At 51.5% G+C, this 12284-nt stretch overlaps 1 protein-coding gene across 2 annotated transcripts in view; it reads right to left on the minus strand.

Moving 5' to 3' along the window:
• Positions 1–9023: 9023 nt before the first annotated feature.
• ccdc88b (coiled-coil domain containing 88B) overlaps positions 9024–12284 on the minus strand; it is a 66651-nt gene continuing 63390 nt past the window's right edge. Inside the window, exons 25-28 of one of the 2 annotated variants that reach the window (XM_056284825.1) lie at positions 11187–11291; positions 10937–11094; positions 9269–9607; positions 9024–9156 (exon numbers count right to left, since the gene is read on the minus strand). In XM_056284825.1, coding sequence (XP_056140800.1) covers positions 9119–9156; positions 9269–9607; positions 10937–11094; positions 11187–11291 — 640 coding nt within the window. In that variant the 3' untranslated portion in view covers positions 9024–9118. The remainder of the gene's footprint in view (positions 9157–9268; positions 9608–10936; positions 11095–11186; positions 11292–12284) is intronic. The other variant, XM_056284816.1, reaches the window with a different exon arrangement.

Genomic DNA, 12284 nt, shown 5'->3' on the forward strand with positions numbered 1-12284 from the left:
GACCGAGGGCGGTCTGGCGGCGGCCTCACCTGGTGCTGACTGTGGTGTCTTTGATGTCGTCGTGTGGAGTGCGGGGAGGTGTGTCGAGGGTGACTGGCTCGGAGAGCTGGCGCTGGATCGACTGGGAGAGCTTGGTCTGCTTCATCCGGTGGGCCCGGCGGGGACCCCGGCCCCTGCCTGGAGCTGCGCCCGAGGGCGGTCTGACAGGACGCGAAGCTAAGCTAACTGCTAGCCCGTGCAGACCGGCAGTCATCCTGGCTGGCGTTCGTCCCCTTGTACGGTGATTTTTTTTAGTGTGGGTATGTGTGTTAGTGTGGGTACGTGTGTTAGTGTGGGTACGTGTGTTAGTGTAGGTACGTGTGTTAGTGTGGGTATGTGTGGTAGTGTGGGTATGTGTGGTAGTGTGGGTATGTGTGGTAGTGTGGATATGTGTGTTAGTGCGGGTATGTGTGGTAGTGTGGGTATGTGTGGTAGTGTGGGTATGTGTGTTAGTGTGGATATGTGTGTTAGTGTAGGTATGTGTGGTAGTGTGGGTATGTGTGTTAGTGTGGATACGTGTCTTAGTGTGGGTACGTGTGTTAGTGTGGGTATGTGTGTTCTTGTAGTGTTTTTAGATGTGTTGTGGTCGTTGTGTTGTGCTGCTGTGGGCTGCGGTGGGCTGCTGTGGGCTGCTGTGGGCTGCGGTGGGCTGCGGTGGGCTGCTGTGGGCTGGAGGAAACGGCATGTCGTTTCATTTCATGTACGCAAGTGCATGAAGTGAAACGACAAAGAAAGTGTTCCTGATTCCTGATTCCAGATTCCATACAGGTTTCCCATCAGATGCCTGACGGGAGGAGTGAGTGCATAAGCCTGTTGGAGTCAGCTACTTCACACGCACGCACGCACGCACGCACGCACGCAGAGTCAGGTGAAGCCGCGGAGCATCAAGCCGGACGTGTTGACAGTGTTTCCCCGCGTCCTCGGCAGGCCGTCTGGTGGGTTTATTTTATTTTTATTTTGAGTGTTTAATGTATTAAAAGAGGCCGGTGTAATGAATTATAATCTTTAATGCAGAAACCGATCGATACCACCAGAGAATAAATCAGCTTTTACTGAGAGTGTCAAAGCGACTTAATACACTAGGAGACAGAGAGGGAGAGGGAGCGGAGTGGGGTGATGGAGGAGAGGATGGAGGAGAGAGGGGACGCAGGGCGCTGGGAGAGGAGGACATGCTAGATGAGGTGGGGGGGAGATGACGGAATCGAGGAGGGGGAGAGGCGAGAAAGAAGCTTTGATGGGGAAGAGGGGCGTAGCGGGGAATGGATGGAGAGAGCGGCAGAGTGGACGGTGGGGAGGAAGTTATGGATGGACAGACTCACCTTTGGGCTAACCTCATCAAGTAAAAGCCCGGGGAAAGCGCCGGGATTTTGACAGTTTTGCGAGAGGGAAAGGTTGTGGGGTCACCGTGCACCCGCATGCACACACACACACATACACACACACACATACACACATGCACCATTTCCTTGTTTTTTGTCTAAGCCGGCTGTATTGTGTTCCCTCCCGGCCGCATCGCCCGGGGCCAAACATAATGCATTACAGCGCCAACTTCTCCATCACAGATCACCTCCCCCACTCTGAACAACCGAGGACCCACGTTGAGGGGTGGGGGGTGGGTGGGGAGTGGGGGGAAGTCTGAGAACAAACACACCTCGATTAACCCTCCCACGGGTTTCAGTGCTGTGTGCTAATTCTCAATCAGTCTGACAAACAGACACAAATAAAAACAGATCCCAGGAAGGGCGCCGAACAACTCAGGTCACCTTGTTTTGGATACGACATGAAGAAGAGAGGACCACGCGGAGATATCACACACAGATATTCCAACTCGGACAGGCGTCGCCCCAAAACAACATACGTGCTTGTGTAGACGGCCAGCCTGGTCAGCAAGTGGACTGAAGTGGTGTAAGCCAGGTTTGTGGTGGCTGGAGGCTCTTTTGCCCGACATGCACATTACAGATTGACAGCGAGGTGAGGACTGGAGCTAGGGGACGTGGGGGTAATGGGGGGAGATCCTTGGGACAACCAGACACAGAAACATTAACAGGGGTACAGCAAAGAAAAACGAGGTACACTCCACAAGAGAGAAGATGCCAGTAGAAACCCTCACATGAGGAAGAGGAGCTGATGCGGGAGTGTGGGGTACCGGGCCGTTGCTCCAGTCCTGGTATAACCAAAGTGAGAGCTGTGTCCGCATTTTCGGCGCAAAGTCAAACACGTTTTCGGTGGGTGTGGGACTCCGCCAAGGTTGTCCCTTGTCTCCGATTCTGTTTGTGATGTCCATGGACCGGATCTCAAGGCGCAGCCAAGATGAGGAGTGTCCGTTTTTGGGAACCTCGGAATTGCATCTCTGCTCTTCGCAGATGATGTGGTTTTGTTGGCTTCATCAGAACGCGACCTCCAGCGCACACTGGGGCGGTTTGCAGCTGAGTGTGAAATGGCCGGGATGAGAGTCAGCACCTCCAAGTCTGAGGTCATGGTTCTCTACCGGAACGTGGTGGATTGCTCCCTCCGGGTTGGGGATGAGTTGTTGCCTCAAGTGAAGGAGTTCAAGTATCTCGGGGTCTTATTCACGAGTGAGGGTAGGATTGAGCGGGAGATTGACAGGTGGACTGGTTCAGCATCAGCAGTAATGTGGACGTTGTACCGGAACGTTGTGGTGAAGAGGGAGCTGAGCTGGAAGGAAAAGCTCTCAATTTACCAGTCGGTCTTCGTTCCGACCCTCACCTATGGTCATGACCTTTGGGTAGTGACCGAAAGGGTGAGATCGCGGATACAAGCGGCTGAAATGAGTTTCCTCCGTAGGGTGTCTGGGCTCAGCCTTAGAGATAGGATGAGGAGCTCGGACATCCGGAGGGAGCTCGGAGTAGAGCCGCTACTCCTTCACATCGAAAGGAGCCAGTTGATGTGGTTCGGGCATCTGATTAGGATGCCTCCTGGGCGCCTTCCTTTGGGGGTTTTCCGGGCACGTCCAACTGGAAGGAGACCCCGGGGTAGACTCAGAACTCGCTGAAGAGACAACATGTCCAATCTGGCCTGGGAACGCCCTGGGATCCCCCAGGAGGAGCTGGAGGACGTTGCTGGGGAGAGGGACGTCTGGAGTGCCCTCCTGAGCTTGCTGCCACCGGGACCCGACCCCGGAGAAGCAGCTGAAGATGAGATGAGATGAGATGCGATGAGATGAGATGAGATGAGATGAGATGAGATGAGATGAGATGAGATGAGATGAGATGAGATGAGGTGAGGTGAGGTGAGGTGAGGTGAGGTGAGGTGAGGTGAGGTGAGGTGAGGTGAGGTGAGGTGAGGTGAGGTGAGGTGAGGTGAGGTGAGGTGGGTTACAAAACAAAGAAAAACGTGTTCACTGATGGTGTCACCACCACTCCAACTTCATAATCAACCAGCTGAGTCGATTGCTGAGCCTTCCCTGTGATGTCAGCCATCTATCTCGCAGAGGTTTAGGAATCAGGAGTGGAGGATAGACTTTAATGACATGTTTCACTCCAAACTTTTGGAGTCAACACTTTCTCCCTCTCTCTCCCTATACGTTAGGACTCGTTATCTTGTCCATGCTGCTGATAGACGACTGCCTGGACAAAGTGTTCTCTTGGAGTGCTAGCTTACTTCCGTGGAGGATTTTGTTGAGTAAAGATGTTGGACTGAAATCTGAAATCTACCAAGACAATAATCCATGAATGCTGCTGTGCCCGTGCATGCATGAAGGCCTCGCCCGTCATTGTGTTGTCCGTCTGCCCTTCTGCCTGCAGGCATGGCATTCTAACACTGCACCCATGATCAGCTGCGAGTGAACGGCAAACCCCTCCTCCCCGTTTGACTCTGCGCTGGCTGAGACATCTCTGTTTGTCTCCTCCATCATGCATCTCAATTCTAACAACACAATGTTGGGGGGGGGGCTGACTGTTGATGAATGTCCCCCTGACAACTGCATAATTCATGAGTTGTATTAGCATTCCATTTGTCATCTGAAAATCATAATTCAGGATGTGTTTGGTTTTTGTTTTGCTTTTTTTGGGGGGGGGGTTAGAAAGAAAAAGAGCCTCTGCCTGCTATTATCTTTGATGCCCCCCCCCCCCCCCCACACACACACACAGAAATGCTGATGTATTCTTGTCCTGATGTGAGGAGTGAAAGCTCTCGGAGGCGGCCCACCTCTAAGCAGCTCTTTCAGGTTCATGATAATGGCTGGATGCCCCCCCCCTACACACCCACTCACCCACCCATCAAAACCACCCCCACCCCTCCTTTATCTGTCTTCCTAGAGGTAAGAACTGCTCAGCTCTATACCGACGACACCGTTTGGTGCGACAGAAAAACGGACGTCTGGAGGATTGTGGGTGTTCCCGTCGGCGAGCAGCTGGATTTACTCGGGAGTCCTGGAGTGAAAGGGTTTGCAGGCCGTATGTGGCCGAGATGGCGGTTTGTCCTGCTATGAGAAGATCAGGGTCACACGTGTCACATTAGGAGTAAAAGGGGAGCAGTAAAATCTGTCTCTTTAATGTACAGTATTTATTTCCAGTCCAGGCAAGAGATTGGCGGTTGGCTTGTGGCTACGGAGACCAGTTTCCGATCATCCAGCTGTGCCCCTCACTCCAGCTGTGCCCCTCACTCCAGCTGTGCCCCTCACTCCTGCCTGCTTCATACGCGCAAACAGCAACAGACGGTTATTAGTAGACAGTTCCTGGTTGCATGTACTTTGCGCCGCCTTTAAATAGCGTGTACGTATTGCTGTGGCGCTCTGTCATCGCGGGGGAATCGCGGGATCACGTGATGCAGTCCAGGGTCACTATGAAGCTTTCAATGTTCCCCTAATCACCTCATTCATCCGCCTTAAAAAGTGCTCCCTTCCCCCAACGACAGGGTTTCCTTCTTTCAGCCAGGACAAACACAAGTACATGCATGACCGCTGTATGTTAACCTGACAGAGCTGCTAGAAGAGGAGGCAGGAGCCTTCCTCACTCTGAAGTCAACACTACTCTCTCTCTCTCCACCCCCCTCTCTCTCTCTTTCACATCAGCATGTCTTACTCTCTCTCAATTCAATTCAATTCAATTCAGTTCAAAGGGCTTTATTGGCATGAAAGTTTTACAACAATGTTGCCAAAGCATCAAAAACACATTTTGAGGGTCCGCGGTGGTGTAGCGGTCTAAGCATCGGCTCTGTGTCGATGCAGTTGCCCACTGGGGACTGGGGTTCGCGCCCCGGTCTCGTCAGATCCGACTATGGCCGGACTCGACGAAGCAGCGATCATTGGCAACGCTGTCTTCGGGAGGGGGGCGGAGTCGGCTTGTGTTCGTCACGTGAATGCGTCTCTGTGTGTGTCGGAAAAACAGTGGTTCGGCTTGGAGTCGCCTTGTCACGAAAGTGGCGAGGCGGTCTCCTTCGAGACTGCCGGCCGGAGAGATGCAGTTGGCGAACGCATACAGTGCGAGGGTGGGTGTTTGAATTAAAATAGGGATCGATTGGCCACTAAATTGGGAGAAAAAAGGGAAAAATCAGAAATAAATTTAAAAAAAAAACATTTTGAACGGTACACAATAACAATACTAATGAACGTCAACACAACATTGTAACGATCAATAAAGAAACAATAACACAGCCATAACAATAGAGAAACAGAAGTAGATCAGAAGGTGGAGCATGGGTTGTGAGGAGACTACAGCTGTCATGTGTTGTGCTGCTTGTCTCTCAGGCTGTCACATGACCTCACATGTCTCACTGCATCTATGCGCTGACACTGCTTTCCCCAAGTACATGTTGCGTTTTGGTCTGGTCAGAGAGTGCGTCCAAGTCATTTTGGTCTGGTCAGAGAGTGTGTCCAAGTCATGTTGGTCTGGTCAGAGAGTGTGTCCAAGTCATTTTGGTCTGGTCGGAGAATGTGTCCAAGTCATTTTGGTCTAGTCGTAGAGTGTGTCCAAATCATTTAGGTCTGGTCAGAGAGTGTGTCCAAGTCATGTTGGTCTGGTCAGAGAGTGTGTCCAAGTCATTTTGGGCTGGTCAGAGAGTGTGTCCAAGTCATGTTGGTCTGGTCAGAGAGTGTGTCCAAGTCATGTTGGTCTGGTCAGAGAGTGTGTCCAAGTCATTTTGGTCTGGTCAGAGAGTGTGTCCAAGTCATTTTGGTCTGGTCAGAGAGTGTGTCCAGGTCATGTTGGTCTGGTCAGAGAGTGTGTCCAAGTCATTTTGGTCTGGTCAGAGAGTGTGTTCAAGTCATTTTGGTCTGGTCAGAGAGCGTGTCCAAGTCATTTTGGTCTGGTCAGAGAGTGTGTCCAAGTCTTGGATTTTACATTTAATTGTTGTGAAGAATTTGATTCTTAAGTCTTTGTATGTGCTACATTGTAGCAGGAGGTGTTGCCCTGTCTCCACCTGTCTCTCTGGACAGAGCTGACACAGCCTGTCTTCTCTGGGCAGCAGGTCTGCCTGTGTCGGCCAGTCTCTATGGCCAAGCTGTGATCACTGAGTCTGTACATAGTCAATGTCTTTCTCAGTTTCTGGTCAGTCACGGTGGTCAGTAGTCTGCCATCGTCGTGTACCATCTGTTTAGAGCCACATAACATTGAAGTTTGCTTTGAGTTTTTGTGATAGATGTCCAGTGGTTAATGTAGTGTTCCTGTTCTTTAGTTATAAGTTGGTTGGGCCAGATTGTGTGAAGGCTGTCCTGATGACTTGTGCTGTTGGCTGAGCTGAGCCTCAGGACCAGCTGGCTGATGGGACGCCTCTCTTTGTTCTCCACTTGGTAAGTGAGAGCTTTGTAATGGTAGGAGTTGGGGTCACTTGCTTTTAGGAGTTGGTAGAATTTAATTGTTCTTTTTTGCATCGTTATTAACAGGGGAAACTGGCCCGGTTCTGCTCGGCATCCATTGTTGGCCGTGTTCCTGTGTACTCTGAGAATGTTCTGCATTTAATTTGTGTGTCAGAGAGGGTGAGACCAGGGATGTGTGATTGTTCTAGAGATTTTGCCAGTTCATCAATATAAATGTTAAACAGGGTGGGGCTGAGATTGCAGCCCTGTCTCACACCCCTACTTTGGGGGAAAAATCTGTTTCCATATTGGCAATTTTTACAGTGCATTTATTATTTGTATACATTGTTTTAATTATGACATGTGTTTTTCCCCCTACACCTTTTTCAATTAATTTCAGACACAGCCCGTTGTGCCAAATTGAGTCAAACGCTTTTTTGAAATCTACAAATCAAGAGAAAATGTTGTTCTTGTTTTGGTGGACATGTTTATTAATGAGGGTGTGGAGGGTAAAGCTATGATCTGTAGTTGGGTGTTGTGGTGTACAACTGAGGATATTATGATCACTGAGGAAGTTTTGCAGTCGACTGTTTAGGATGCTGCAGAATAACTTCCCCAGGTTCCCAAGGTCTCTCTCTCTCTCTCTCTCTCTCTCTGTCTCTCTCTCTCCGTCTGTCTCTCTCTCCCTCTCTCTCTCTCTTTCACCTCAGCATGTCTTACTCTCTCTCTCCCGCTCTCTCGCTCCCTCTCTCTCTCTCTTTCACCTCAGCATGTCTTACTCTCTCTCTCTCTCACCTCAGCATGTCTTACTCTCTCTCTCTCACCTCAGCATGTCTTACTCTCTCTCTCCCGCTCTCTCTCTCCCTCTCTCTCCTTCACATCAGCATGTCTTATTCTCTCTGTCTCTCTCTCTCTTGCCTCAGCATCTCTCTCTCTCTCTCTCTCTCTCTCTCTCTGCCTCAGCATGTCTCTCTCTCTCGCCTCAGCATGTCTTACTCTCTCTGTCTGTCTCTCTGTCTCTCTCTCTCTGTCTCTCTCAGCATGTCTCTCTCTCTGTCTCTCCTCAGCATGTCTCTCTCGCCTCAGCATGTCTTACTCTCTGTCTGTCTGTCTGTCTGTCTGTCTCGCTCTCTGTCTCTCGCTCTCTCTCTCTCTCTCTCTCATCGGCATGTCTCTCTCTCTCTCACCTCAGCATGTCTTACTCTCTGTCTGTCTGTCTGTCTCTCTCGCTCTCTCTCTGTCTCTCTCAGCATGTCTCTCTCTCTCTCTCTCTCTCTCTCTCTCTCTCTCTCTCTCTCTCTCTCTCGCCTCAGCATGTCTTACTCTGTCTGTCTGTCTGTCTGTCTGTCTGTCTCTCTCTCTGTCTCTCGCTCTCTCTCTGTCTCTCTCTCTCTCTCTCTCTCTCTCTCTCTCTCTCTCTCTCATCGGCATGTCTCTCTCTCTCACCTCAGCATGTCTTACTCTCTGTCTGTCTGTCTGTCTGTCTGTCTGTCTGTCTGTCTGTCTCTCTCTGTCTCTCGCTCTCTCTGTTTCTCTCAGCATGTCTGTCTCTCTGTCTCTCATCAGCATGTCTCTCTCTCTCTCTCTCTCTCTCGCCTTAGCATGTCTTACTCTGTCTGTCTGTCTCTCACTGTCTCTCTCAGCATGTCTCTCTCTCTCCTCAGCATGTCTTACTCTCTCTGTCTCTCTGTCTCTGTCTCTCTCTGTCTCTCCTCAGCATGTCTCTCTCGCCTCAGCATGTCTTACTCTCTGTCTGTCTGTCTGTCTGTCTGTCTGTCTATCTGTCTTTCTCTCTGTCTCTCATTCTCTCTGTCTCTCTCAGCATGTCTGTCTCTCTGTCTCTCATCAGCATGTCTCTCTCTCTCTCGCCTCAGCATGTCTTACTCTCTATCTGTCTCTCTGTCTCTCCTCAGCATGTCTCTCTCTCTCTCGCCTTAGCATGTCTTACTCTGTCTGTCTGTCTGTCTGTCTCTCACTCTCTCTCTCTCTCAGCATGTCTCTCTCTCTCTCCTCAGCATGTCTTACTCTCTCTGTCTGTCTGTCTGTCTCTCTCTGTCTCTCTCAGCATGTCTCTCTCTCTCTCTGTCTCTGTCTCTCTCTCCTCAGCATGTCTCTCTACACAAACACCATGCTGCAGCCATGGGTCAGGATTTAGAAGTGCAGGGCCTCCATACTGTTGGGTCAAAGATCACGACACAAGACATCATCAATTAACAAAAGATTTTATTTACTCGAGTATTTCATAAAAATATAGTCAGTGTGCTCATTATCTGCCGACGACTGTGGACCTGAGGTTTGGGAGGTGAAGGGAGGTCTGTCTCTCTGCTACGCTGTGGGGGGGCCGTCACTGCAGAGGGGGGGGTCTGAAAAGAAATGCAGAGAACAGCTTAACACGTTGTGGAACAGACCCACAGCTGGAAGAAGCGTCATCATGAGCGGTCAATAAAGGTGCCGGGTGTTAGAGTGCTACCCTACCCAAATCTGTACCTCCCTCCTCTGTGATGCTCCCCTCAGCGGCGGCGTGCGTCTCCTGGGGTGCGCTCACTTCGCTGCTCTCTCCCTCCCAGGAGGCTGAGGAGCTTTGCTGGGCGGAGTGAAGGCGCGTGCGAGGCGGCGTCTTCTGGTCCCCGGGACTGAAGGACTGGGAGACCCCGGGTCTGCCCCTGGCCAGTCCCAGCCCCCAGCCGTGGCGGGAACCCAGCTTCCTACGGCCCCCGGAGCCAGAGCGCATGGCCGGGGTCCCGGGTCCCGAAATGTCCGACTGCAGTTGGGCTCTTCTCAGGGGCGAGGGAGAGACTGGAGCGCTGCGGGGGTCTGGGAGCAGAGGGGGGGGGGTAGGGGTTTGGGGGAGATGTTAGTGTTGATAATACTCTCATTCCAGCACCGCTTAAGTTTAAATGAATTCAGTTAAGATGAGTTTCTTCAACTGGCAAAATCAAAATGAACAAATGTCGATTCTGTTCTTGGGCTCAGTCTTAAGTCTCAGTTCATGATAAAAGATAGATTTGGCGGGCGTCCGGGTGGCGTAGCGGTCTATTCCGTTGCCCACCAACACGGGGATCGCCGGTTCGAATCCCCGTGTTACTTCCGGCTTGGTCGGGCGTCCCTACAGACACAATTGGCCGTGTCTGCTGGTGGGAAGCCGGATGTGGGTATGTGTCCTGGTCGCTGCACTAGCGCCTCCTCTGGTCGGTCGGTCGGTCGGTGGGGGCACCTGTACGGGGGAGGGGGACTGGGGGGGAATAGCGTGATCCTCCCACGTGCTACATCCCCCTGGTGAAACTCCTCAGTCAGGTGAAAAGAAGCGGCTGGCGACTCCACGTGTATGGGAGGAGGCACGTGGTAGTCTGCAGCCCTCCCCGGATCAGCAGAGGGTGCAGAAAAAGAAGAAAGATTTGGCCCTGACACCAGGGGGCATCACAACAGAGCGCCTCGTGGAGGTTGCAGAACGCAACCACGCTGCATGTGGGAAAATGCGCACGAGAGAGAAAACGCATGAAAGTGAGTGTGAAGGGTCCACTCTTCCTCTCGGCAACGGAAGGGTGTTCAGTGCCCTGATGGATGGAACCAGACCAGAAGTCTCCTCAAGTCTTCTGTCTTTCCACGTGTGGGTAGCAGGGACGACCTCCGGACTCCCTCGGGGAAAAGTTCTGAAGGAAAGAAAGTGGTACCAGCACCAACGGCCCTAATAGTCATCAGATGATTTGTATGCATGCCAGCAGAGGGTGTGTGTGTGTGTGTGTGTGTGTGTGATTGTGTGTTTGTGTGTTTGCAAAAGAGCATGTCACTGTGTGTTCGTGTCAGCACACAGTGGAGAGTGTGTTGGTCTTTGTTTGCTGTGTGTGTGTGTGTGTGTGTGTGTGTGTGTGTGTGTTGTCTCACCGGAATGCGGTATGTGTGTGTGTGTGTGTGTGTGTGTGTGTGTGTGTGTGTGTGTGTGTGTGTGTGTGTTGTCTCACCGGAATGCGGCATGTGTGTGTGTGTGTGTGTGTGTGTGTGTGTGTGTGTGTGTGTGTGTGTGTGTGTGTGTGTGTGTGTGTGTGTCTCACCGGAATGCGGTATGTGTGTGTGTGTGTGTGTGTGTGTGTGTGTGTTGTCTCACCGGAATGCGGTATGTGTGTGTGTGTGTGTGTGTTGTCTCACCGGACTGCAGCGTGTGTGTGTCTGGTGTGTATTCGCTGCTGTCGGCGAGGTTCTCCACGCTGCCCGCAGCGATGAAGAGGGCTCGCCCCTCCCTGCCTCCCGCTACACCTCGGGGCTTGATTAGTTTCTTCATCCTGTCTGCTATCCAGTTAGACTTCCTGTGGGGACATGGCGGTGAGGAAGAGGAGGGTGGAATACGAGGAGGTGGAAGATTCCAGGGAGGCGTGAGTGCGAGCGAGTGCGTACATACTTGACTTTGGCTGGAGGCGGCACGCTGGTCTCCAGGACTCTGTACTGGTCCATGATCTTCTCCACTAACTTCTGCTTCTCCCGACGGAGCTCACTTAGCTTTTCCCTGGGGGGAGAGGGGGGAGGGGGAGGGGGAGGGGGAGTAGAACTGCTGAAAGGAGGCTGAAAGATAAATCGACAGTTATGCATTTGGCTTATGCATTCATAATCGATGGAGGTAAGTTTAATTTCTTAGTGATTGCACGTGCATGCATATGTAAGAGGGCTCAGTCGACTCGACGCCTCGGTATTACCCCCTGATCTGACCTCGGCATTACCTCCTGATCTGATCTCGGCATTACCTCCTGATCTGATCTCGGTATTACCTCCTGATCTGATCTCGGTATTACCCCCTGATCTGATCTCGGTATTACCTCCTGATCTGATCTCGGTATTACCCCCTGATCTGATCTCGATATTACCCCTGATCTGATCTCGATATTACCCCTGATCTGATCTCGATACTACCTCCTGATCTGATCTCGGTATTACCCCGTGATCTGATCTCGATATTACCCCCTGATCTGATCTCGGTATTACCTCCTGATCTGATCTCGATACTACCTCTTGATCTGATCTCGGTATTACCCCCTGATCTGATCTCGATACTACCTCCAGATCTGATCTCGGTATTCCCCCTGATCTCCTGAACTGATCTCGGTATTACCCCTGATCTGATCTCGGTATTACCCCCTGATCTGATCTCGGTATTACCCCCTGATCTGACCTCGGTATTGCCCCCTGATCTGACCTCGGCATTACCTCCTGATCTGATCTCGGTATTACCCGCTGATCTGATCTCGGTATTACCTCCTGATCTGATCTCGATACTACCTCCTGATCTGATCTCGGTATTACCCCCTGATCTGATCTCGATACTACCTCCTGATCTGATCTCGGTATTACCCCGTGATCTGATCTCGATATTACCCCTGATCTGATCTCGATATTACCCCCTGATCTGATCTCGGTATTACCTCCTGATCTGATCTCGATACTACCTCCTGATCTGATCTCGGTATTACCCCCTGATCCGATCTCGGTATCACCCCCTGATCTG

This window comes from Lampris incognitus, chromosome 1 (genome assembly GCF_029633865.1).
Source record: "Lampris incognitus isolate fLamInc1 chromosome 1, fLamInc1.hap2, whole genome shotgun sequence".
Classification (NCBI taxonomy): domain Eukaryota; kingdom Metazoa; phylum Chordata; class Actinopteri; order Lampriformes; family Lampridae; genus Lampris; species Lampris incognitus.